This window comes from Microplitis demolitor, chromosome 2 (assembly GCF_026212275.2).
Source record: "Microplitis demolitor isolate Queensland-Clemson2020A chromosome 2, iyMicDemo2.1a, whole genome shotgun sequence".
Classification (NCBI taxonomy): Eukaryota; Metazoa; Arthropoda; class Insecta; order Hymenoptera; family Braconidae; genus Microplitis; species Microplitis demolitor.
The window spans coordinates 17,729,538-17,756,781 of record NC_068546.1 but is presented as its reverse complement, the minus strand read 5'-3'; the positions used below and the strand labels follow the sequence as shown (position 1 = coordinate 17,756,781).

Sequence of the window (27,244 nt, the reverse complement as noted above, 5' to 3'; positions counted from 1 at the left end):
TAATTATTAATAATTAATATAAAAAAAATTTGTTATTTAATTTAAAATCCATAATTATAAATTCAAACATAATAATCGGAACGAGCAAGTAAATTTAATGGCAAATGTTTAGCATTCATTTTACATTGTATATTTATTTTAGAATGTAATGTATAAAATGACCGTGCAAAATTTTTATGATTAATGTAATCAGTTTTTTGATACGTTAATTCTTCCATAAAATGATTAGCAGCATGATCCGCAGCAACTAATAGTTGTAATAATTCTTCTTGCAATGGAACTTCTTTTACATGCTCATAAGCACAATTTATAACATGTTCTTCTAAATTTTCTAATCGTGTATTATCATCAAATTTTATTTGCGGTAACTGATTTATTTTACAACATTCTCGTAATAATTTACGCGATACCATAACACACGGTTGTTGTAATCCTGATTGTGACTGTGATTGTGTTTCCAAAGACATAACTGATGAATCATTAACATTATCTGATAAATTATTTGTCATTGATGGATTATTTACTGTTATAACAATCGGCTCGCTAAGCAATACACTATTTTCAGTAATTAATACCTTGCATTTATCAATACCCGTAAAATTATTGAATTTTAATATTGTCGATACCATATTGATTGCAACGTGCCAAACATTATCGATTAAATTTGTAAATCGCGATGTTTCAATATAATTCCACGCGTAATCAATAATGTGATGAATGTATTGCATTAATTTATTTACTTCATTTGAATTATACATAACAGTGTATGGTTTCAAACCAATGTAAACTTTAAAATTTTCACTAGCTAATTCTGAATCACGAGTATTTTGTGGTTTTTGCATTATTATGACGTCATCGTCAAGATTATTTTCGTTGTCGTTATTTTTACGTTTTAGTGAATCGCTAAATTTCAACATTATGTACTTAGATTTTGAAGAAGTCGATAACTGATAATGATAATTATTTAAAATATTCATACATCTATATAAAGGGATAATTTTATAACAGAAATTTAAAAAAGTTATTTATCAACCCAAGTAATACGCACTTAAACGAGTGCTCTTGTATAAGAGCCTTGTGCAAGGCCCACAGTTACCAGTGTCTCTTTTTACGTATGTGCCTTGCGCAAGATTTTGTAGCAAAGAACTGACTTAAAAATTGTGCATGATTTGCTTATGGTATTGTAGGCAAGAATATTGAAAATATTTCTAACATGGTGCAGCCAAAATTTTCTGGCGAATTTCTTGTCCAAGAAACTTGCGCAAGGCTTGCTGAAGATCTGCTCAAGACGCGCGATATTCCCCATACTATTCCTTCTACCACCAGTTTTAGCTTGAGCAGATCTAGAGCAAGCCATGCGTAAAGTAGACTCAACATGCTTCTGGTGCCGATTTTCCCCTAGAATTGAATAATAACTTCACCAAAATTCTTGTGTAAGACTTGCGATTTAAATCTGCCTCGAATATCTGGAGCAAGACCCATAGGTAAATAGTGATGATAGCAACTATCGAACTTGAGAGCAGACTTGTGCAAGCCTTGAAAAAAACTGCTATATGAGAAATTAATTAATGTTACTGTGCTTCACAAGAGTGATCGTGAAGTATGTAGAAACTGATCTTAACATATTACTAGTTCTCATTATAATAGGAGTGGGTCGTTTTTACATACGACTAAGTACGATTAACATAGTAATCATTACTATGTTATACATTATGTTAAAAACACGACTGATTATCGTGTTCCCACTCACTGTTTGCTTACCAAATAATACAGGTTCTTTTACTGAAAAAAAGATTGATAAGTCGAGACGAGATCAAGACAAGATCAATATAGTTTCGATCTTAAGAGCAGCCTTAAGAAACAGTACCAACAACCTGTATTTATTTCTAATATTTATTGAAGTACAAAAAAATATCTTAAAAAAAATTTTTCATTTTAGAAATAATATAAATATCAAATTTCCCAATTTAATGTATTAACTTCCAAAAATGGTTTAACATAAAATCCCATTTCATTATTATTTTTCAACATAACATTTTGTAAATTAACTAAAGTTGTTGCTAAAGTAAGAAATACTGAACCACTTAGTATAATTTGTTTATTACCATAATTATTTAAACGATTATTATGAGTTAAAAGCTCATATGGTGTATTCCGAATGTGTGATTGTTGTGATCTTATCATTTGAATAATATCAATATTATTATTTATTTTACGTTTAGTATTCGTTTCAGGATATTTAAGTGATACCGTACCCTTTGCAATTAAATCAGGTTCACTAAATGGTGGTTTAGTTCTTAAACGTAACAATGGTAATAATTTATTACGCACAAAATGATAATTTTGATTTTTATAACGACAAATTGCGGATAAATAAACATCAATATATTTTTCTAAATGATTAATCCTATCAATATTTTTTTCATCAATATATTGATTAAATATTGTCAATTTCGTAATATCCCGCAATTCAAGTAAATCTTTTATACCATATTCCTTTTTTTGGCACAATAATACTATTTTATTAATAATATTAATATTAAATGCTGCTTTATCAATGCCATAAAAATTATGTAATACACCTTCACCAATTTCACTTAATTTCAATAATTGTTGATATGAATCATCTGGATCTATTGGATTAGTTACTGGTTCAGTCGCCATTCGTAACAAACAATATCAATATTTATGTAAATATCAAAAATAATTATATCTTGTTGGTACTCTTTCCAAAAGAAATTTAATTCTCTACAATTTTTGTCTGATTTAATTTTTTCGTACGACTAATAGTTTACAAAATACTTAAATACTCAACAATTATAGCCAAATAAAATTTTTTATTTATGCTAATAATTATTAATTACTAGCTTGTAACAAAAATTCTAGTACTAATATAAAGACGAATTAGTTATGAAAAATATTAAAAAAAAAATTTTAATTTTAAATAATTCAATTGTATTTAATTGTGTCTTATGTAAATTAATAATTATCTTTCTGGTAATATGACAGTTATATTTTCTGAATTATTAATATGAAATCGTTCAGCAAAATCGTTGATTTGAATTTGCGACCACAAAACTTTATTATCATGTACAGCCACATACATAATAAATGACTCGAGAAATTTTTTTTCTTTTTCGCTATCATCATTACGTTTAAGTGCATTAATAATTCCCGTATCGTAAGAAAAACGTGTGCCGTAATATAAAATACCTCGATCAAAATAACGCCAGTGAGCGTAACCAACATATTCGTAATCATCAAGTGAATTTTTAATATTATCAGAAAGTATTAATTCTTCTCGATTTATCTTTTCAATATAATAATTAATACTGTTATTATCGTTTACTATCAATGTCGTATCACTGATAGTCCAATAATCATAAGCAACAATATTGGTGTCGTCAAATGTTTTAGCCAATCCATCGTAACGTATAAATAATATTTTGTTATTAATTTTATTAATATAAATACAAGCTAAACGATCTACATGATTATGTTTTAATGATTTTAATGTATGACTATTAATAGGCGTCGCATAAAAATAATGAACAAAACAATCACCTTTTATAGTAGCGACATTAATATATTCCGATAGATTATATCCACGGAAATTATCGTCTAGTTGTTTATAACGTATTTTATCACGTCGTTTATCAATGAAGAACGCACTCATTATGATGTCTCTTATTATTTATGTAATAATAATTACCCTTCTAATAACTACAATAACTTTAATAATAAATGGTACTATATTATATTCCATAATATCAAAATATTGGATACCACCAATATTTGTATCAAATAATGCCAATAGTGCAAATGTTAATAGTGCTTGTGAAAAATACATTTTTAAGAAAAAAGAATATTGTTACTATATTATTAAAAGTACAAATACAAATTTAGATTTTAGTACAGACAATTTGATGCCAATAATATGGTTCACTGGTGATTATTTTCAATCGACAAAAATTCAAAAATATTTCTTTGAAATGTTATCATTCAATACGGGACGTACAGTTTGTGTATTTGAGTACCCGACATGCTTACAGGAATATTTATATGAAACAATGAATTGCATTATTGATTTACTGCATAATAAAGTATTTAACAATTTGGGCATAAGAATAAATTTGAATACTACATCGGGAAAACTCGAAAAGAATAAATTTATATTATCTGGTAATAATTCTGGATGTTTCTATGCAATGTTATATTTAGATTATTTAATAAATAGCAAAAAACAATTTATTGTATATGAATGTGTATTCTTTGATGGTATTTATAACATACTGAGTGTACCAAATCCTTATTACAGATGGTTGTGGAAACGAAATCTTTCGTATAGTAAAAACATATGTGAAAAGATTAAAAATTGTTCTTTAGATCGGGTCGATTGTTCAGATATAAATAATCCTCAAAAATGCCCTAAACTATCGGAAGAATGTGAAAATTGTTTGAGATTTTATCATTGTTTAAACAATAAACGTTTTACACCAATTGATATAAATGTTGTTACGTCAAATGATAAATTTCATTATGACCTTAATGAGTCGTTTGTAAAAGAAGATAAACATCATCGTACATTAATTGAATTACCTCGTGATTCTATTAATTGGACGTATTTCTATTATTATGAAAAAATGCAATCAATTATTGCTAAATGCTTTCGTCTCGATTCATACTAAAGATTATACTTATGATTTATTAACAATGGAAAATTAAATTTTTTTTTTAAATAACCCTGCAATGAAAATTACAAAATAAAATTGAAAGGTATTGATGATCGATATTAGTTGATTTAGTTATAACCTCAAGTTTAAAATTTTAGAAGGGTAATATGATCGTTTCAGTGAAAGCGCGGGATTTGTTCTGATTAAAATGTTTCTCCCACTATCATAATATTCTAGTTTGCGCATGCGTAGAATATTTTTTTTTTAGAATATTATAGTAAAAAAGTTGGTTGTACGAGAGCGCACCCTTAGGCCAGCTGGGGAACCAGTAGAAGAAAAGAAAAAAAAAATAGTGAAAAGAAAAATAGTGAAGAAATAGGGGTAGAAAAAAAACGTCTTAAACTAAGTTAACCGTTTAATTTAAATTCGCTAGCTGACTGATGAACTCATCAACCTGATTAAACTTTATGGCCGGTTTCGTTGGCTAAATTATACAGCACTACTAGTTAGTGTAGTATATGTATCCTCGATTGTGGTTTATGTGCAGTAAACAGAGATCAGACAATAGACCTATCCTTCAATATGGATTTGACAAACGCTGAAAAGAGATGTATCAGTCAATTGACATTCTTGAACTCTTTGCTTGCTCTCCAGATAAACCCGAGACTTCGATAGGTACAAAGCGTTATGCTATTAATATGTTCAGAAAAATTTACTATTCCATCAATTATCACACCGAGGTCTTTTAACGTTTTAACTACTTGGATAACCTGTCCATCAAACAGATATACTGCAAGCAGTTGGTTATGTGACCGTGATAAAAAGATCATTGCATTTCTCTTTAAGTTTAATGACAATTTATTTATTATTTTTCTTGCATCAAATCTCAAGTTCATCAATGTCTTGCTGAAAGACACACTGATCTCTTTCGTTGCTAACTTTTCTATGTATCTTTATGTCATCTGCATATAAATGTAAAATAAAAAAATGAATAATTGTAAATAGTAAATTTCTTTATATTTAAATAATAATTAAAATAATAAATTATCAAAATGTTTCATATGATCTACACCCAAAAGATTATGACTCAACAAACCAATAAACATAACCGTACTACCATCAGTATCAAACGCAAAAGTAGTACGTTCTTTACTTTGTATATTATCAAAATTATATTTTAAAAATACCTCTTCAATATTTATAATCTGGCAGTACGTTAATTTATTAAAATCTGTATATGAATAATTTAAATCAACAGCATTAATTTCATTTGGATAATTATCGTGCAATAATTTTAAATTAGAATGCTGATTATTATCCCAATAAATACCTTCATCTTTTGATGGCATAAATGTATGTAATGTTGATAACCAAAATATTAAATTATCTTCTGTTTTAAGATATGCCAAATGTGTTGTAATTTGCGTAAATTCATCATTTAAGCGTAATATTTTATTAAAACTATGCCAACGTAATAATGGTACTTCATTTAAACATTTGCATACTTCATATGAAATTAATTGACCAGTATTATTATACTTACATACTGACCAATTATTTATTTCATTGTTACGTAACGTAAAATTACATACTGACAATACGTTTGATTTTTCTGGACAGCATATTTGTGTCATACCCATTGGTATACTCTTTCTTTTATTATTATCGTCAAGCATAACACGTTTTTGGTAATCTGTACAAAGTGATATTGTTGTTGTATCATAATAATTATAAGTCAATGGCAATGATTTATTTACATAAACAATATTTATTGAAGGAAAATTTTTCAATAAATATTTACAATCGTAATATGTTTCCAGAGATTTGTATTGTTTAAACACTGATATACGTGACGATAAATTATAATTTATTAACTCTTTTAATTCATTACGCTCAATTCTATCAATAATTATGTTCAAGGCATTTATAGTTGTTTGATATTCATCGCTATCTGGTGATTGATATTTAATAATATACAAACGGGTTGGTTCTTCTTTTCGATTTCGAATTTTTGAATTATCTGAACCAAATGGTTTTGTTGATATATAATCAATAATATCGACAGATTCTTTAACAATACATAAATATAATACGAATGGTTGAGATAGATCATTAATCATTGATATTTCAACAGTATTATTGGTTGAATTACGTCCATAAAAATTTGTTGCAAATATTTCATATACTCCAGACATTTTTTTTATTGATTGTTATTTACATCTAATAAAAGAGATTGTTTAAGTAATTTTTTGTAATACCTGCTGTGAAAGTTCAATTTCCGAGCTCTGTAAGTCGTGTCGAAAGCGCCAAATCTATTCAGCCTTACCTATACATTTTACTTAACTGCACTTGTACACTAAATAGCCTATAACTTTACAGTTTTAACTTAATTAATGTAGTCATAGGATGTCACGACCAGTGATTTTATTTAATTTTGTTCTCTGTAACTAACGACGTGATTGTACTTGAAGCGAGTGAAAAGCCACTACACGTTGCGACAACGTATTATTTTTTGTCATTCATATGATATGTATCGTTTACGATAAACAATTTTGTCAGTTTATGGTTATTAGAATAAAAATACAAACAATCATACACTACAACTTAGGTTCAAAATTATCATATTCTTGAGAAATTTGATTTGAAATAAAATTTTAATTTTTTACTTCTCGAAAATTGAACTTTCATAGCAGCCTTTACAAAAAATACTGTATTCTACAGGTGGACTAAGAAGCGAACATGACAATCACGATCGCGACATGAGCGTCAAATTATTCGCTCCTTAGTACACGAGTAACATAAAGTATTATTTATTTAAAATTAAAAAATTAATAATTATAGAATTATCTAAAATTTATTCCAACTAGATATCTACGATATTGAAAAAACATCTTTACAGATAGCTTTTAGTTTTGATGACTCATAAGATATCTTTTGAACAACTAAGAAGTATAGCTAAAATATCGGTTTGTTGAACGTACATCTATCACTATTAACAGCTTTTCAAGGAGCTAATGCACATAGAGATGTATTGGAAATGGGTGCTAGGGTTACGGGATGCTTTGTTACAGTTTTCACTTTGTTGAAATTTGTATTTTTGAAAATTATTTCTTATTAAGTTAGTTGTCATGATACTTATAGAGCGTGCTATTGACCACTTTCCCTTTTGCTGTCGCATGTTTTTCATTCCATAACGCTTACTCGTTTTTGCTCTTTTCGAAATTATGAGCTGATATCTTCGAATATTTATAACTTCATTACTAATCGTTGATAAAATTATTTATTCATTTTTTTTTGTTCAACTTATAATTGTTTTTCCTACAATCTACTAGATTTTGGAAAGATTTAATCGATAGCTATTTGAAATATACGTGAAAATATGGTTTCTTTACACACTGAAAAAAAAAAAAGACAATACGTCCCAAAATTCAATGAAGTAACTATTTCCATCTTTACATTTGAAAGATTCTCATTCTTTTATGTTAACAGAGGTCATCAGATATTTTTGGCTGAGTTTTTCTCAGAAACAAAATCTCTAAATACAAATTGCCCTGCTTAAAAAATCAGATATATTCTTATAGCTGTATGTACACTGAAAAAAATGTGGTTATTGTAACCATCTGAAGTATTGCTAATGGTAGATAGTTGTCATAACAAAATGTATCGTTAACTCGGCAATACTAGATTGCTGCATTGACTATCTTCAATTTTAAATAAAAGTATTGTCAATTTGACCATATTCTTTGGTAATATTCCCCATACTTAGTACTGCTGTTTTGACGATTTCTATTGATTGCTATTATAGCAACCCCAACGGTTAATATAGCAATCCGGATTGTAAATATATCAATGCGTATTGTTAATATAGTAATACGTATTACCGTAGCACCCATCTATATAGATAGTTGAGTTAACAAAACATTGTATGGATAAAATAGCAATCTAACCTTTACGCAAGTAAAATATTGCTATGTTAACAATCTACGATTTTCCAAATTTTAGATGGTTACTGTAACCTAATAGTAGTGCTAATACAGCAATATTTTTTCTAAATTCCCGCTAAGAAATTCAAAGATTTTCGAAAAATTCGGGGAGTTATTATTTTCACCCTGATTTTCAAAAATCGATTTTTTATCAGATGTCGACATTTGGAGGTCCTAGGAAACTATTCTGACTATTTTTAGAATGATGCCCGCGCGCGCGGCGTGTGTGTGTGTGTGTGTGTGTGTGTGTGTGTGTGTGTGAACCTCTTATAACGTTTGAACTAATAAACCGATTTAATTCGTTCTTGTAGCAATCGAAAGAGTTTGTTGGCCGTCAACTTTTCTGAAAATTTCAGATCATTTGATCTAGTAGACTCAAAGATATTAGAAAACAGCAGGAAGTTTGGGGCTGGTCTGCAGGGTCAACCGTTGCCCAGATTTTTTTTTGATGTTCCATGTATTAACGTTTTGATATGAGTCAAAACTCATATAAATCCTTACTTTGATCACTTATATTGATTTCTGCCTAAATATCATGAAAAGCTCATAAAAAACAGGGGAGCTCCTCGAGCTCGAAAACAGTGGGAAGTTTTGAGGCTAGCCCGCAGGGCCAATCGATGTCCAGATTTTTTACTTAATGCGCTATCAGTTAATGCATTACTTGGGAAGTAATCAAATAACTAAATAAATTTTATAAATTTTTTTCATTACTATTAGTAACAGATTATTATATTAATTTATAAATCTATATTATTAAAAAAGTAATATGTTTACTAGTAGTACATTACAATCGCCATTAGGTGTTAATTCATTAGAAAAATCACGTCGTAAAAAAAGAAGACGTTCTAAATCCCGTAAGCAATCTAGAAGTCGATCTCGACTAAGGACATATTTTAGAAGTCCATCAAAAATTCGTAGACGATCTAAAAGTCGATCAAAGAGTCGTAGACGTTCTAGAAGTCGTTCACAGACTCGTAGACGTTCTAGAAGTCGATCACAGGCTCGCAGACGTTCTAGAAGCTGATCAGGTAGTTTTTATCCTTTGTTGTAATGTGGTATACAAAATTTCAATAGAGCTTCCCTTAGATATTATGACTAATGATCACAAAATAGTTTAAATTAAAGTCGTTGTTGTAATTTTTAATTATGAGGATTAGATTTAATCAAAATAATTACTAACAAGCGAACACAATAAAAATTAAAAATTTATTTCCTTTTCTTAGTACACCGATTATAAAAACAAAAAAACATTAACTATATAAAATGTAATTGCTAAAAAAATTATATATAACGTGTGATAAATTTAATAGTTGAAATGTTATCCGTTAAAGAGTTTATCGAAAATGAATGCCTACGTGATGATAATCATAAATTTATGGTATTAACCGATTATTTTAATAATCGTACATTTCATGATAATAACAACAATAATAATAACTTATCATTATCATGGATATTTGTAGTTTATAATGAACATGATTATACAGTTTTGCGATATGCTTATAATCTAAATGTACTTAAAATAGAGAATGAAGAATTAAAGGGAGATACTGATAATAATAATAAAGATAATAATGGTAACAATAACAATAAATATATTTATTTTAATCCACTAAAATATGTAAATGATAACATAATATTTTCATTGGCACCAGTTATACGAAATACTGAATATACAATGATTGAAAAATTTTTATACCCATTACATAAAATATATGTACTAATACCATCGTCATCATTACTGGACAATACGTTAATAATTAATTTAATGCCATTAAAACCGATTACTAATAAAGAGCAAGCTGATAATGATAATAATAATGAAACGGTATATGACATAAATGATGATTATACATTTATTGATCATTTTAAAATTCTATTAAGTAATTTAATTTGGTTTGATATTTATATAGATATGAAATTATATCAAAAATGTAAAAGATACATTAGAAATTATAGTTTTTATCGTAAAATTGATGTTATTGAAGTTTGATAATTAAAAAAAATTAAAATTTTTACAGGGGGGAGTATATATATATATATATATATATATATATATATATATATATATATATATATATTTATTTATTGTTAAACTTCGAAAATTACATTTATCCTTGAGTAAATAAAAAAATAGAATGTTGTATTGTGTTATTATAGAAGATAATTATTTTTAATTTATTTAACAAATTAAATTTATTTTATTATTAAAAAAAAAAAAAAAAGTAGAAAGTTCTCGTGACATTAAAATGGAAACGAATAATGATAGTAGAATTAATAATAATTCCAATAATATCAACACAAATTTACATTCATTACCACTAATAAAACGACACGTAAAAGAAAAATATGATAACGAAGATAAACTATATCAAGAATATTATAAATTTTCATTAGATGAACGCTTAGAATTATCGAGAGTAAATAATAAAATAAAAAATATTATTCGTCATACATTAAAATTATCAATGATCGCAGATAATGACGAACGCGCTAAATTATTTATCACTGAAATGTACAAACGTCGTATACGTTCAAGTACAATAGTACGTTATTATAATCAATTAAGACGTGTAAGATTTTTTGGTTCATCAGCAATAAAGCCTAATCAGCGTATTTTTGATTCACAAAAGTCACCACAAGAACGCGTACCACCAAATAGTAATATTGTTAAATTAATAGAATGGTGCGATAATAATAAACATAAAAATAATCGCGCATACGCAATATTATTTGCTTATTATTCCGGTTTAAGATCAGCTGAAATATGTAAACTAACAATTGAAAATTTAGTTCAATTAGATGAAAGATCTCCGGTGATAGCATTGAAATGTAAAACATCTGATTTTTGGTCAGTACCATGGAATCGTGTGTTGGAAGAATTTATTGATGAATTAATGGAAGTTTATAAAAATAAAGTTGAAAAATATCGACGCACGGGTATTATTGAAAGTTTATTCAATATGTCATCACGTGTATTATCAAATACAATACGTAATTTTTATATGACTGCTGTTGGTGAAGTACCACCAGATGGTTTTGGTGTACATGTAATGCGTTACATTATTGGTACCAGATTGGCACAAGAAAATGACTTAGCTGCTGCGCAGCATTTTCTAGGACACGAAAGAATAAATACAACTAAACGTTATGTACGTTATGATTTACAACAATTAAATTCTAAACTGAGTCATATTATTGATACCGATGAATTTTATCAACAATTATTGGCATAATAATTTCCATGAATTTTATATAAAAAATTTAATATTTTTTTCAAGATTTTGCACCTTATGTCAATTATTATGCAGATCGGTCACTTATGAAATGTCATTTTTACCGTTTACAATTTACCTTGAAAATTTTCAATTTTTGTATTAAGAAATTAAAAATGTCAAATAAAAAAATTTCTAAGCATAAATACTAATAAAAATATATAGCAATTATCTCTTGTAGAACGAACAAATAAAACATACGAAAGTACGTAACATACTGGCAGATTTAAAATACGGTACAAACCCGTGATTTCAATAAGTTTGGAGTAAATTTTGGATAACTTCGGTAAAACTACCAGATTGCCATAGTTTTCCGTGGTATTACAGCATTTTACAGTAGTTAACTGTGAAATTACAGGAAAGTACCAAAAAGTTGCGTAGAGTGTCAGTAAATTACAGTGGTCTATTGACGTTAGTCATTTAAATATTTCAGGCCGGCTATTCTTTTTTTTTTTTTGGTTAATAATAATTATAGCTACTCAAAGATTTGATATTTTGTGCAATTGACGTCCCATCTATTTTTCAAAATTGAAAGAAAAAATGATCTAAAAAATAAAAAAAAAAAAACCAATTCTATCAAATACTGTTTCTCTGTAAAAAAAATTGCGCCAAGTAGACGTTCAACATTTTTTACAAAAGATAAAAATTTACTCTACAAAAAATAACAAAATCTCAACAATATCAAGTAGGTGGCAAAATTTAAAATCATGAGAAAAATTTAAATGAAAATACATGAAATATTAAAAAATTTCAAACATCTTCAAAGTTTTTTTTGATAAAAATTTCTTATTATAGAGGATAATTGTTGGTAGAAAAACAATAATTTATTATTAAAAAAATGGAAGACGCAGATTTGCCGGAATCAACCAGCAAAATTGATTCAATAACAAATTTAATACAACAAATAACCGATCGTATAAAATTTTTGTGTGATGATCAAATAGATGAAAAATATTTATCATATTTACAAGCATTACTTAATGACAGTAAAATTCATTTAAAAAGAGAACAATTTAAAAAAGTTGATAGTACATATCAAAAATTAAAAAAAGAATTAAACAAATTTCGTTTAACAGTGGTACGAGATTGTGCTGATTTAATCCAAATAGCTGTTGAGATAGATATGATGAAACGTCGGTTCGACAATATTCAAAAAGAATATTTGCTAATTAAATCAAATGAATCGGATATTCGAGACGATGAAAATGATCAAATGAATATTTCATTTAAAAATGGACAATATTTAAGTATTCTCAGTCTAATGCATGCTAAAGCACAAAAAATAATTAAATTGTATAATAGTCGGGTTGATGAATATAGTTTGTATATTGATAACTTTAACCAGTTTATTGAACAGTTTAATCGTGGATATATTATATATACATCACCATCAACAGATGAAACTTATACGTTATTATTAGTTGATATTGTTCATGACATTTTTAATTTAATAGAACCGTCAGTTGGTGAGATTGATGTAAAACGTAGTCAAATATTTAAATTATTTGAAACTAGTTATAATACAAGTTTGAATGATTTAATGACTGGTTCAAAGTTAAATAAGATTACAGGATTAAAAGAAGTAACTAGCACAAAATCAAATTAATTATTATTAATTTTTTAACGAAAAAAAAAAAAAAAACAAAAAAATGCAAATAAATATTTTAATAACTATTAAAATTTAAACATTTTATAAACTCCAACGATAAACCAAGATCTAACAATTCATCTTCTGTTTTATCTTGTATATTTTTACAATAATAATTAACAGCATCCCAAGATATTTCTTTTAGTGATGGTATTGTTAACCATGTTGAATTAATAGCAGAAGTAACTTCAGTCACCTTTTAAATTTAAATATTTTTTAAATCATTACTGCTTTAAAATAGTAATTAGCATCAAACAATTTATAAGATAATTTATTTTGGTTAAAGAAATTCTTAAGCTTTTTTTTTAGCTTATACCGTTGATTAAAATCTTTACGTTAAATAGTAATTTGGTAGTTTCAAGTCTTTACTTTGTGAAGTTTCCTGTTTTTTCTTTATCTTCATAATAAGAAATGTATTTAAAAGAAAGGATGTCTATTCACTGTATGTGATTCGATTGAAATTTCATACAGCGAAAAAAATTGAGTGGCTATAACAGCAGCTATAGTTGAGGTTAGTACAAGTAGTAGTGAAGAAATTTCAACACCAAAGCATATAGCGGTTTTTTTTAAAGCTAATTTTCAGCGAGTAACCCGTACCAAAAATGTTTCAAGTTGAGAATATAATAACTCTGAAATAAGTTTCTTACCAGGGACACTACAAGTGGTGGGCGCGATCTGGTGGCGAGCACCGAACTACTCCCGCTGCTGCTGCCTAGCACCATAACTTTTTAAATCAATAATCATTAGGTTTAAATATATATTTATTAACCTCAATAAGTATATATATTTATTTTAAATGAATATATTTTTTGTGCCTAAGTAATATTTATTAGAGTTAATGCAATAATATTTTGCTTTAATATTATGAACCTGAAGTTAGCTCTCAGCGCTTAAAAAAAAAGTTTAGTTAAAGATATCTCCGAATTGAAGCATTTTTAAGAAATTCGCTTAGTGGGGATTTATTTTTTGGGAAATTATCTACAAATGGTAATGGTAAAAATATTTTTTCCACACACAAAAAAATTTTTAATTTAAAAAGAAAATTTTTGGAAGCTCTCACAAAGCAATCCATTATCAGATATTTATCAAATTTAATAATTGAATATATTTTTTCATTAAAAAATGATGGTTTCAGTCATTTTTTAAATTATTATATTAGTTTTTTCTGGAGCTCATAACTTCGCGAAAATTCATTGCACAAGAGAAAAAAAAATTGTCATTTCTTCATTTTTGAAAAATCTAACGATGGTGTTTTTTTAATTTTTAAAATTTTCATTAATTTGTAACGGGGTAAAATTTAATGTATCATCAAGGAAAATCGTGGTTTCCCACGGCTGGTCAGTTACCCGAGCCGAAACCCCAAATAAGTACCCGTTAGAGTTTTTCGACTTGTCGCCGGGTGCGCTAATTAAAGAAGCTCGGACTTCTGTCCCAAAATTAATTAAGTGGGGAGGCCATTTTCCGGAAGTTTCCGAAAATGGCCGAGCTGAAAATATATAACAACAGGACAGCCGCAAAATCGAGAGAGAGTCGGTCGAGCCGACAAGCCTAACGGACGTCTATCTGCCGTGAGCCTTCTTCAGAAGACCGGAAACCAAGGAAAGACCAAGGGAAGCTAGAGAGACGCCAACAGTATCATCCGGTGAATAAGTGTTAAGTTTAATGTTAATATCGAAGGGCTGTGCATATATTAATTCTCGGCAGGTAAGCCAGAATTATTAAATTAACTTACATTGAGAATAAAGTTATTAGAAGTATTAACAACTTTGTGTCTTGAATAGAGCAAATTCTCGGCGACGAAGCCAGAACTTATTGTAAAGAAATAAAATAATAATTAACCAGGTGTTTGGTAAAATAATTCTCGGCAGCGAGGCCAGAATTTATAATAGTTATTTAGTCCTTGTTGTATAATAAATTAATCGGTAAATTAATAAGATAAAACTTACAAGACTGAAAATCAAGTGCTATGAAAATCGCGATGAAAGATTGAGATTTTAAAATTGAGAATAATAAGTTGATGTCCGAAAATTGTTAAAAGAAAATCTAGAGTTTAACGCGAAGAGAGAAAGACACGAATTCGAGAGAGATAGCGTCAGTTATTCGAGAAAGAAATCTAACACTTGATGGAAATTTTTACTGGTAAAATATTATAAATTAATTAAATAATTATATAAAAGAGAGAAGTGAATTTAACTAAATTAAGTAAATTTAAAATATTAGTGAGAAAATTTTATATAAATTAAATTCGGTGTGTGTGAGTGAATTAAGTCCAGTGGACAAGAGAAAGATAAATTCAACGTGTGTGTGTGTGTGTGTGTGTGTGTGTGTGAAACGAAATAATTGCAGGGGAAATTTTAATTAAATATTTTGGAAATAATTGGATCCAGGGGATCCGGCAAGTTGCCAATTTTTATTTTAATAGATCCAGGGGATCAGGTCGGTGGCCAGTATTAAAGTCCAGGGGACTAAAATTTAATTAGATCCAGAGGATCAGGCCAGGGGCCAATTGAATATTTTGTTTAATATAAAGTCCAGAGGACTAAATTTTATTTAAGATCCAGGGGATCAGGCCTGGGGCCAAGTTATAGTAATAAGTCCAGGGGACTAAATTTCGAATAGATCCAGGGGATCAGGCCAGGGGCCAATTAATTATTTTAATTTTATAAGGTCCAGGGGACCAAATATTTAATGTAATAAAGTCCGGTGAACTCAGGTGTAATAAATTAATTATAAGTGAAGTAAAACCCGGTGGGTATAGTTGTAGTGATAAATAAAATTGTTAATTATATTGTGTGATAAATTTAATTCTTCATCCTTTCTTACTCTCATAAAATTCAACGACCCTGAAATTTTTAAATATAACATCTCCGGTTCTGGAAGGCCGAGTCTTATCTTCCAGTGGCGCCCTTATTAACAACTATTAATAAAGGGGCCAAACTTGGCAAGGTTGAAAATTACCCTGTTACAAATTCCTTTTATATCTTCATCTTTTGATTTTTTAAAAATTTTTGATATCAAATATAAAATCAAAAAATGATAATAAATTAAAAAAAAAGTCATGCCTTTGTTTTTGAAAAATCTGACTATGGTATTTTTTTAATTTTAAAAATTTTCATTAATTCATTCAATATCTTTATCTGTTGACTTCTTAAAAATTTTGATATCAAATATAAAGTCAAAAAATGATAATAAATTAAAAAAAAAATTCACGCCTTTATTTTTGAAAAATCTGATGATGGCATTTTTTTAATTTTATTAATTTTCATTAGTTCATATAATATCTTCATCTTTTGATTTTTAAACAAATTTTAACATCGGATTACAAATCAAAAAATGATAATAATTAAAAAAAGAAAAACTCATACCTTTATCTTTTAATAATCTAACAATGGTTTTTTTTTTAATTAAGTAAAGACATGAGTTTTTCTTTTTTTAATTATTATCATTTTTTGATTTGTAATCCGATGTTAAAATTTGTTTAAAAGTTAAAAGATAAAGATATTATATGAACTAATGAAAATTAATAAAATTAAAAAAATACCATCATCAGATTTTTCAAAAATAAAGGCGTGTATTTTTTTTTTTTAATTTATTATCATTTTTTGACTTTATATTTGATATCAAAAATTTTTAAAAAATCAAAAGATGAAGATATAAAAGGAATTAATGAAAATTTTAAAAATTGAAAAAACACCATCGTCAGATTCTTCAAAAATGAAGGAATGACAATTTTTTTTTCTCTTGTGTAATGAATTTTCGCGAAGTTATGAGCTCCAGAAAAAACTAATATAATAATTTAAAAAATGACTGAAACCATAATTTTTAATGAAAAAATATATTCAATTATTAAATTTGATAAATATCTGATAATGGATTGCTTTGTGAGAGCTTCCAAAAATTTTCTTTTTAAATTAAAATAATTATAAATAATTAAATTTTTTTGTGTGTGGAAAAAATGTTTTTACCATTACCATTTGTAGATAATTTCCCAAAAAATAAATCCCCACTAAGCGAATTTCTTGAAAATGCTTCAATTCGGAGATATCTTTAACTAAACTTTTTTTTTAAGCGCTGAGAGCTAACTTCAGGGTCATTTAATATTTGGGTTTGTTGGCACTATAAAATAGTTTAGTTGTCTATTAAATAAATATTTTCTTAACTTTTTCAGGTGATCTCATTATCTTAAAGAGTGAAATATTATTAATTTCAACTAAATAGAGTCTATTAAATCATTTGTTAAAATTGACAAAATTGATTATGTTGACGTAATAAAATTTAGCTCCCCCAAATAAATTTTAGTTTAACAAAATTTAACAAAACCAATTTAATTGTTTGAAGAGAAATTTTTTGCAGTGTAGTCTATTGTAAAAATTATGATTTAAAACGTATAGTTCAGCGTTACGATACTATATAATGAAAGTTACGATAGTTGAATTTTAAAAAATGCGTGAATTTTTTTCCGTGTAGAAGGAGACTACTACTACTAGTAATTATGAGCCTTGCACAAGGTTCTTATTGGCAGGGAGCGCGACGAAAGCGACATCTGATGGTTACAAAAAATCATGCTCGAGAATTGAACGAGATATATAAAATCAGTATAAAAAATCCAAAATCGTTATTAAAACATAATATAAAAATTTATAAAGACATAAATAAAAAAGTGCAATTGTATTTTTGATAGAGAAAATTAAAATTACACATCTTTCCATAAAGAAAATAAGTATAAAATACAAATACAATTGGATTCTAAAAGAAAATAATAAAATTTCTGTTTTAATAAGAACGCATGAGAAAATGATCCTGTCATTAATAATTGAATTTTATGAGAATATAATAAAATTCATCATATTCCCGTTTGTATGTTCAATGACTTGTTGTCTCAAGTAAGTTACGGTATTTACGCATATAAACATATTAGTCTAGTCAACAAGTGCCTTTTTGACGAAAATCTGTCCAAGACCACCGAAAATTATGATTGAGGTCTGATTTGATTCGAAATAGCATCTATAAAAAAGAATTAAAGTGGAAATTTGGGCCTGGCAAAAATTGTAAGTCATTAACAATTTAGTAAAAAAAAAAAAAAAAAAAAGTGGTTTGGTTTTTTACAAATAGTTCAACAACTATTTACGATATCCAAAATCTGTAAAAAGATCCTCAAAGAGCAGGAAATTTCCAAAAAAAGTCCTGTCTCCCCGAACTGTACCCAACAATATTTATAATTTTAATTTAGCGGTGAAAATGGGACTAAAAACGGGTAGTAGCGCATGCACGCGCGTTAATAGAATCAATAGCATAATCGAAAAAAATTATTTTAACCGATTAAATATAAATATTAAGAAATAAAAAAAATTTGGTTCTTTCTAAACACATGGATTAATAATAATCCACCGAAAAGAAAATTTTACCTCAATTTTACAATTAACTATGCTTTTGTTATTTATTTCATTTTTACTTGTTCAAAGTTTATATAAAAACCCTGATTATGTCTAAACTAAGAATCCAGGATTTTTTTCACTTCGTAGAGCTGTTCTTGAAAGGGTTTAGAAAAAATCGCCGTTGGAAAAATTAAAAAATTTCGATTTTTCACTTTTTTATTTACGATCTAAGGAATTGAAAAATTAAAAATGTAAATAAAGCAATCAAGGAATTTTATTTTTTTGATTATTTTGTTTTTTTATTGCTAAAAGCTACTGAACAATAATTTTAAAAAAATTTTTACTTACATCGTTCAAATAATTATTATAAACAAATGCATTGTTAATAAGATTTAAAAAAGTTTTTTTTTGGGAATAAGATGCTTGATGAAAATAATGATTTTTAAGAAAAAAATTGTCCCTTAAAAAAATATTTTTATTGCTAAAAAGCGCATTTGCTAATTAACGATTTATTTTTGTTGCTTAGTATTCATATTAATGAACTATTTTTTTTTTATATCATAATTTATCATGTTCTCTTGTTTTATAAAAAAACGACTTTTTCATAATTTTTTATTTGTTTATTAAACAAACAATTTTACGCTATATTTTTTTTAAATACTAAAAACAACCATGTATTTTTTTTTATCGGAAAACATTTTAGGAATATTCGAATCTAATTTTATCTGTTTTTTCTTGTAATTTAATCAATTTAATAAAGTTTAAAACTGATATTTTTCGAGATTATGAAAAAAGAAAAGAAACAATTGAGTAACTTTCTTAAAAAAAATGCATTAAATGAATTTAAAACTATTAAAAAAAATAAAGAGAACATCATATTATCAAAATTTCAATAATAAATAAAAATAATTTTTTTAAGCTTAATCTTGGCCATATATAGTACTGGATAGCTTTAAGTGAAAGAATAAATTTCGATTTCCAAATGCATGTGGTGGCCGTGCGGGGTAAAGCTTTTGACTTTGAACTGTTTTCAGAGCTTCAATCGAAGGGTCGTCAGTTCGAGTCCCATCACATGTTGGAAAATAATTAAAGATTTCTTTTTTACCGAAGTTGAAAAATAATATACAGTAGACTCTGGTTATCAGTTATATTTCTGTCTATACTCTTACTTACAGGAAAAAATGAAATTGACGTGAGAGTGAGTAGAGTGTCCGATGTAACTTATAACCAGAGTCTACTGTATAACTCTCAGTGGGTTAAAATGAGTTGTCAATTAGTAATTAAATTATTTTTTTAAACAAAGAAATAAATGATTTTGTTTTCTTATTCAATTCAACTGAAAATAATTTAAAAATTTAAATTACTCCAAATAATTTTTAATTATCTTAGGAAACAGAAATATACGATATTTCTCTCATTTTTTTATTATTATCTCATAGAACCCCATAAGTATGTCGCCTACGAATTAACGTAAAAATAATAAAACTATTTTCTCATTCATTCTTATACAGCGGTAAGAGTGGTATAAACTTGTACCCATAGAATCTTATAAGAAATTGACGCATTGCAAATTATTATCTCATAGATTCCCATAAGAAGGTCGCTTTCGAATTCACGTGAAAAAATGAAACTATTTTCCCATTCATTCTTTTACAACAAGAAGAAACAAGACGTCTATATTTCCAATTGATTCTTTTACGAAATGTATAAGTACGACGTATTCCTAATCATTCCGATAAAAATGTGAACATGTACAACAAATTTTATATAAGAATGAATGAGACATAAGTTGAAGGATTTGGTAAGTTTCTATCGGATTATGCTCGGGTTTGAATATTCTCATAGGTTCTAATATGAACTCTCATTTTTCGATGGGACACATTACCGATTCATTCTCATAAAAATTTTTTTATGAGAATCTATCGGATTTTTTAAGCAGGGTTAATATTATAAATTAAGATTTTTCAGTGCAAAATACGTTTAGAAAAAATTAATTTTGAACTATTTCAAAACGTTTTTCGTTTTAGCATATTTTAATAATACAAGGATATTTATTGATTTTTCTCTTGAATTTTCAAAAGTTAAAAAAACGTTCAAAAATAGTTCGTCGTTGTGTCAAGTTTTAAAGTTTACAATAGTCAACACTTTTTTAACCTTTTTTTAACAATTTTTTTTTTACACGGGATAATAATTAACGTTAAAAAAATAGTAGAATATTAATTCGAGTATTTAACAAAGTTGAAGTGAGTAATTTTATTTTTATTCATGATAATTTGTTGGTGAATCGTAACTGAGACAGTACTAACTTATGTTATTTTTTTTTTTTTTTTTTTAATAATTTTTAGGCAGTGATGAACATCATTATTCAAACCGGATTCGACTCAATAAATTATGACATATTGTTTTTTCTGCAATTTCGGTAATTTATAACACAACAACTATTATGATTTATTTTTATCTTTAACTTTCACGTGTTTGTGTTCAACAAGAGCATGATTCTACGAAATAGTGTCCACAGCGAGCGCTGTAATCGATTCAGTTGTCCCCACCATATACTAGACTCCCTGCCAATACAAGAGCACTTGCTTAAGTACGTGTTACTTCGGAATTCGAAATAAACTCAACCACACGTGTAGCCAACTATAAGAAATATTCACTACAGTATTCAGTTGTCAATACTATTTATATAGTGTTCTTTATCACATATTGAAGTATCTGCTAATAAAATTTTTTACTATAATATTATCGTTGGGAGAACCACAATTTTTTGTTCCTCTGTACATTAAAAAAATAAATATATGAATTGATTTAGTGCGCGCGCATACAATATTGACATTTTATCAAACAGGACTCCATTTTGACAACTCTTGAATTATAGGGTTAGTTTTCGAATCCGAGATTTATATCACTGTCTTTTATTTAATTCTCCATTAAAGTTTCGGTAAACGATGTTTGTTAATTTATAAAATACACTTTTTAACTCAATTTAATCTGGTTTTTTTTATCATTTTTTTCCTATTATAGACAATGATTTGACTTTAGAGCTAAAAAAAAACCTAAGAGTTTTGAAAATTGAGCTAAAATTTTTTAGCCAATTTAAAAAAAAGTTTTTAGATATTCAATAATTACAGATTTAAAAAGGCACTATTTTTTAGACTTGAAATACTTTTAATTATCTTATAATAATTTTGATGTCTAAAAAATATAATAATATAGAATTACCTTTTTTTCAGAATCTCTGACATATCCACCAAATGAATACAATTTACCACTGGGTGTAACAGACATCGAGTGATTACTAACAGGGCGTGGTAAAACAGCATTAAATTTACTTAAACAGTTCCACTGTAAAGTTTTTAAATTAAGCTCCCAAATATCATCTAATAATTTATTTGTTTTACCACCACCCGATAAAATAACACTTGATTCGCCATTTTTATAATTTTTATAATGTGCTACACTAGAACAACTTCTGTCTGTTGGAAATGATGGTGTATTATCATCATCGCCAATTGTTTGTAAAATATTCCAACAATTCAATTTGATATCAAATACCGTAATTTCCTAAAATTAAATTTAAAAAAACATTAATTAATTTATTGATACTAATAAAAATTTAACTAGTTTAAAATTTTACCCTGAGTGGTGGTTCTAAATCAAAGTCAGTAATGCCGCCAAAAATATAAATTTTTTTATCATCAATAATAGATGTAAGCCCGATTCTAACCGGTGGATCGTTTAATAAATTTTTACGGCAACATCTATAAACACATTCCCATTTACGTGTTGTAATTTCGATTCTGTGTACATCAAAAAAATAACCGGAACCAAGTGTGTACAAATAATTATTATCACGTATAAAATTCTGATGATAATCTAATTGAGGTACTGAACCTGTTGTATTATATTCATCAATATCACCAGTTATTAAATCACATATATACATCGGATAATTATTATTGTTATCATCATAATTTTCATTATCATTATTGTTTGATAAATTTTTATTTCCACATAAAATTAATTTATCGTGTGTAAAGTACGTTGCGAATATAATTATTTTTTTAGTTGGCAATTGTAATTGATTATTAAAACGTTGCCATTGTTGTGTTGATAAATTATACTTCCATAGCTCACGAAAATATGGACGATTTTGTTTCCATATTTCGTCGTTTTCTAATAATGAATTACTTGATTCAATACCACCATGACCGCTTGAACCACAATATGAATATAAATATTTATCATTACAATTTATTATTGGACAAACTCTGCCAATTGGGTTTTCAATATTATCGTTATTATTATTATTGTTATTTTCAGTAAATGCGTATGGTTTAAAAACATACATCTTTACATTTATGGATGTAAAATATTACAAAAATTATTCTGGAAAGAAAAAAATGATCATGTCATATTGAGATAAAAATTTAATGTTTAATTATTAAAATTAAAATCAATTTAAACAATAAAATTAATTTTTTAGTCACATTTCATTGTAAAACATAAAAGATCACTTGGTGATGACCCTCTACAATAAAAATTCTATTATTGTTTATACAATTATATTTTTATTGTTTCTATAACTGAAAACTTTTTTAATTTTATTACCTAACTTATTAAATAAGAAAAGTAATAAATTAAATTAAAAAACGTAGTAATATATTAAATCAATGACATTTGACTTTGTATTTATTTGGGGATATGTATTACCCGTGTGAAAAAAACTCGTTCTAAAAAGATTTCAAAAACGTTCAACATGTGGGACTTCTCAACTTGAGACAGATTAGAACTTCGAGCAGAACTTTTTTTGAACACTTCCCTGATTAAAAGAATTGATTCGAAATGATTTGCAATGTTAAATGCCCATAAGAAGGGTGATTTAAAAGTATTCAAAGTATTCAAAAGCATCAAAAAGTATTTAAAATTTTTTTTTTCTAATCCTTTTAAATCCTTTCTTTTAATAAGGGCTTGTAATTTTGATAAGAAAAAAAAATTTATCTAGTACTTTATATATAGGCGGATTTTCATTAAAAAACGAATGTTTTTAAAACATTTCTCAAAACATATTGTTACTACATTTTACCCTTGTTCCGAAAAAGTTAAAAAATCTCTAATTCGGAACTTTCTATGAACGTTTTTTTATTCTTATGGGGCTATTGGTTTCTAATTGGAACTTTTTAAGAAAGTCCTGCATAACAAAAAAATTTTTTTTTTATAACCAAAATCACAAAAGTTCTACTCAGATTTGGAACGAATTTTTTTACGTGGGCGCGCTTTTATTAGCTTTTAATTGATAATGAATTAACAAAAAAAAAAAACATGTCGTTTAATCTTAATTCGAAAAAATATCAGAATTACTTATCAACGTCTAGTGAAAGACATTTTTCTACAGATAATATTTTTTGTTTACTATACACAGTTTATGTCCGCTTACAATATTATGCGTACTACTGCAAGTTTAATTTGTATGTTTTATTATTCATTTTTTTACAAAACTGTTTAAATTTAAAACTCAGTTACATTGACGTATCATAATTTAATGACAAAATTACAATTTCAAATCCGGACCATAATTTTTCAAAGGTACTAATAAACGGCATTTAAAAAATTTACTTAAACGACCTTGATCTGTCATAATGGTACCTAAATTTTATTAATAAGTTTTAAAAAAAATAATAAAACACTTGTTAAAAATAAAATTTCGCTAAAATATAGATTAAAAAAAATTACTTACAATTGTTATCAATTGGAAGTTAAACGGTATTTGGTAAATTAATTCCAGCAAAACGTTTATATTAAAATTGTAATTCAAAATGTTAAATTTTTTAGGCTAAAATTTATTTACTAAATATCCTAGCGAGATCGTACAATAACGTTATTATTTTTTCAACTAGGGCTTTAATTTTTTTTAATTAATTACTAAAATTTCATATGAAATATGAATATGACAGTTCGTCATCGGATTAACTAAATAACCGAGAGCACTATCTAAAAACACCTTAAATAATTATCATAAAAAAAAAATTGGTTGCATAGAATACAATTAAAAAATTTTAATATATTTATTTTTTTTTGTCTTCATTATATTAATTCGTTTATTTAAATAAAATCATAATTAAATAATAATAAATTTTACAAAAAGTTGTACTTAACTCAAATACCCAAAATTATTTGATTTTTTAATAATAATTATAAAATTAAATAAAGATATCGAACAAATTTATTGTTTTTCTAAATAAATTGCGTATTATTAAAAACAAAAATTTTAAACTATGCACAACAAGATTTTTAAAAATCGTTTGCATGCATTTTTTAATGATCCTGAAGTTAGTAGACAATTAAAAATTTTCAGATTTTTTTTTTTTAAATCAATTACAAAAAATAAAAATTTTAAAATATATACATATAGAAAATCAAAAAATTAACGGTGCATTTTTTTTTTTTTATAATTTATCGTTTTGAATAAATTCCAAACATTATTAGACGTCAGCTAACTTCAGTATCATATTTTAAAATTTTTTTCATTTAATATTGAATTTATTTATTAAAAACCAAAATATATACATAAGGTAAATGTCCCAATACCGGAACAAGACCCAATACCGGAACGATTTGATAATCATTATATTATATTTCAACTCGTACGCGATGAAATTAAATAAAACTTTCTTTATTTGAAACCTTAATCTTTCAGTTCAAAAATAAGATATAAAATAGATTTTAGAAAATAATTAAAATATAAAAAAAAAAAATGTAAATTAGAGCAATAGTCTCGGATTCATGACTTTTTCATGTCTCTTAATGGTTTTGCTAAGAAATCAGTCAATGGTCTTAAGCTTATAGAAAATGCATAGAATTACTTTTCAATAATTTTTTTTTTGTATATTCATCTTGAATGACATAAAACTCAAGAAAACATATTAAAAATATGAAAAAAATAGTATTATTATATTAATTTTACTGTTCGTCTATTGGTACACCAAAATAAACCCGTGCCCAGTACCGGAACAGCCAATCATATTAATTTTATCGATAGACATTAACGGTGAGTTTTATTGACTGGCTAAATCAAGTACAATATTAATTATTACTGGAGCCCTAATATTTAATGCAGTATGTATGATTGCTATAAAAAATACATCAAATATAGATAAACTCTAATTTAAATCAAAAAATAAATTTTTGTTTTTAGTTTTTTTCTTTTAATTATTTTCCTAGTATAACCTCAAATGATTTATTTTGTTTCTATTCTTTAGTTCAAAATATTTATTTTCATTGAATATTCAATCATTTTTAAATTTTAAATACATTTTACATTATGGGTGTGATATAGCAGACATCAGACAAATTTAAAATAATTAATAAATCGAGTAAATAATTAATAATATAAAATTTAAAAAAATGCGAATTCAAAAAATTTTGAAATTAATAGTGCTTTTTTTGTAAATATTATTTTTTTAATTATTTATCTTATTTATTAATAATTTTAAAGTTCTCTGATGTCTGCTACATTCATACTCGTTTTACATTAATATTATTTAATAATTATTAATATTTTCACCATGAATAAATGCAAAAAATAACTTATTTTATTTACTGTTCCGGTATTAGGACAACCGAATTCCCGTAATAGGACAAGGCTATTTCAGCGTTTCAGTATTGGGTCTTTTGGGTGTCATAGAAAAAAATTTTTTTTCTATATTAAATTTAAGAAAAATGAACTAATTTGATTATTTTTGAATTGGTAAATGTCTATTCTATATGATGTAATAAATTATTTTGGTTTATAATTTATTTGAATATTTTTAAAATGATAAAAATCAGTCATATACCTTTCGTCGTTCCGGTATTGGGACATTTACCTTATATATATATTGTCTGTTGATCTCATAGTATCATAGTCATAAATGAATGTTGAGGTTAATAAATTACTTACTCATATGTTTAAATTTGTATACAAAAAATATACGGATTTTCGATGGATTATGATAATGTATTTAAAAATAATTTTTTACACTTAATTACATAACACTAGATTCTCAATTAATTAGTTAATTAATTAATCATAAATTAAAATTTTAATTACAATACAAATATGAAAACGTAAAAAATTGATCAAATTGAAGTCAGCCGAAATTTGAATTTCAAAATTTATTTTTAACATCGAGATATCGACATTGAATTTTTTTGGTCATCTGTCATAATGTAAAATTTTTAATCAACAAATAAATAAATAAATAAATTGCATTTAAAAATAATAGTATATTTATTAAAACCATTTAAAAAA

The 27,244-nt window shown here is 26.3% G+C and overlaps 8 protein-coding genes across 13 annotated transcripts in view; 3 read left to right on the top strand and 5 right to left on the bottom strand.

Annotated features, from left to right (window-relative positions):
- Window positions 1–27,244, bottom strand: part of LOC103568686 (kelch domain-containing protein 10 homolog) — a 29,170-nt gene that overhangs the window by 1,278 nt on the left and 648 nt on the right. Inside the window, exons 1-4 of one of the 6 annotated variants that reach the window (XM_053736888.1) lie at window positions 26,894–27,126; window positions 22,592–23,343; window positions 22,177–22,518; window positions 4,785–5,635 (exon numbers count right to left, since the gene is read on the bottom strand). In XM_053736888.1, coding sequence (XP_053592863.1) covers window positions 5,627–5,635; window positions 22,177–22,518; window positions 22,592–23,305 — 1,065 coding nt within the window. In that variant the 5' untranslated portion in view covers window positions 23,306–23,343; window positions 26,894–27,126 and the 3' untranslated portion in view covers window positions 4,785–5,626. The other 5 variants (XM_014441087.2, XM_053736886.1, XM_053736889.1 and 2 more) reach the window with 5 other exon arrangements.
- LOC103568693 (uncharacterized) lies at window positions 21–994 on the bottom strand. The gene has a single exon (NM_001414888.1). It carries the CDS (start codon window positions 975–977, stop codon window positions 63–65), a length of 915 nt encoding a protein of 304 aa, NP_001401817.1. The 5' UTR covers window positions 978–994; the 3' UTR covers window positions 21–62.
- LOC103568692 (Bracovirus particle protein HzNVorf9-like 2) lies at window positions 1,934–2,750 on the bottom strand. Its single transcript, NM_001414887.1, has one exon. The coding sequence runs from the start codon at window positions 2,662–2,664 to the stop codon at window positions 1,954–1,956; it is 711 nt and encodes a 236-aa protein (NP_001401816.1). The 5' UTR covers window positions 2,665–2,750; the 3' UTR covers window positions 1,934–1,953.
- LOC103568691 (hypothetical protein) lies at window positions 2,947–4,158 on the bottom strand. Its single transcript, NM_001414886.1, has one exon. The coding sequence runs from the start codon at window positions 3,674–3,676 to the stop codon at window positions 2,987–2,989; it is 690 nt and encodes a 229-aa protein (NP_001401815.1). The 5' UTR covers window positions 3,677–4,158; the 3' UTR covers window positions 2,947–2,986.
- Window positions 3,902–4,732, top strand: LOC106693438 (uncharacterized). Its single transcript, NM_001414891.1, has one exon. The coding sequence runs from the start codon at window positions 3,927–3,929 to the stop codon at window positions 4,686–4,688; it is 762 nt and encodes a 253-aa protein (NP_001401820.1). The 5' UTR covers window positions 3,902–3,926; the 3' UTR covers window positions 4,689–4,732.
- On the bottom strand, window positions 5,382–6,903 carry LOC103568690 (hypothetical protein). Its single transcript, NM_001414776.1, has one exon. The coding sequence runs from the start codon at window positions 6,866–6,868 to the stop codon at window positions 5,705–5,707; it is 1,164 nt and encodes a 387-aa protein (NP_001401705.1). The 5' UTR covers window positions 6,869–6,903; the 3' UTR covers window positions 5,382–5,704.
- On the top strand, window positions 10,876–12,497 carry Int-1 (viral integrase, bracovirus particle protein). Its single transcript, NM_001414775.1, has one exon. The coding sequence runs from the start codon at window positions 10,906–10,908 to the stop codon at window positions 11,890–11,892; it is 987 nt and encodes a 328-aa protein (NP_001401704.1). The 5' UTR covers window positions 10,876–10,905; the 3' UTR covers window positions 11,893–12,497.
- Window positions 12,731–13,579, top strand: 35a-4 (conserved uncharacterized protein 35a-like protein-4). Its single transcript, NM_001414777.1, has one exon. The coding sequence runs from the start codon at window positions 12,770–12,772 to the stop codon at window positions 13,535–13,537; it is 768 nt and encodes a 255-aa protein (NP_001401706.1). The 5' UTR covers window positions 12,731–12,769; the 3' UTR covers window positions 13,538–13,579.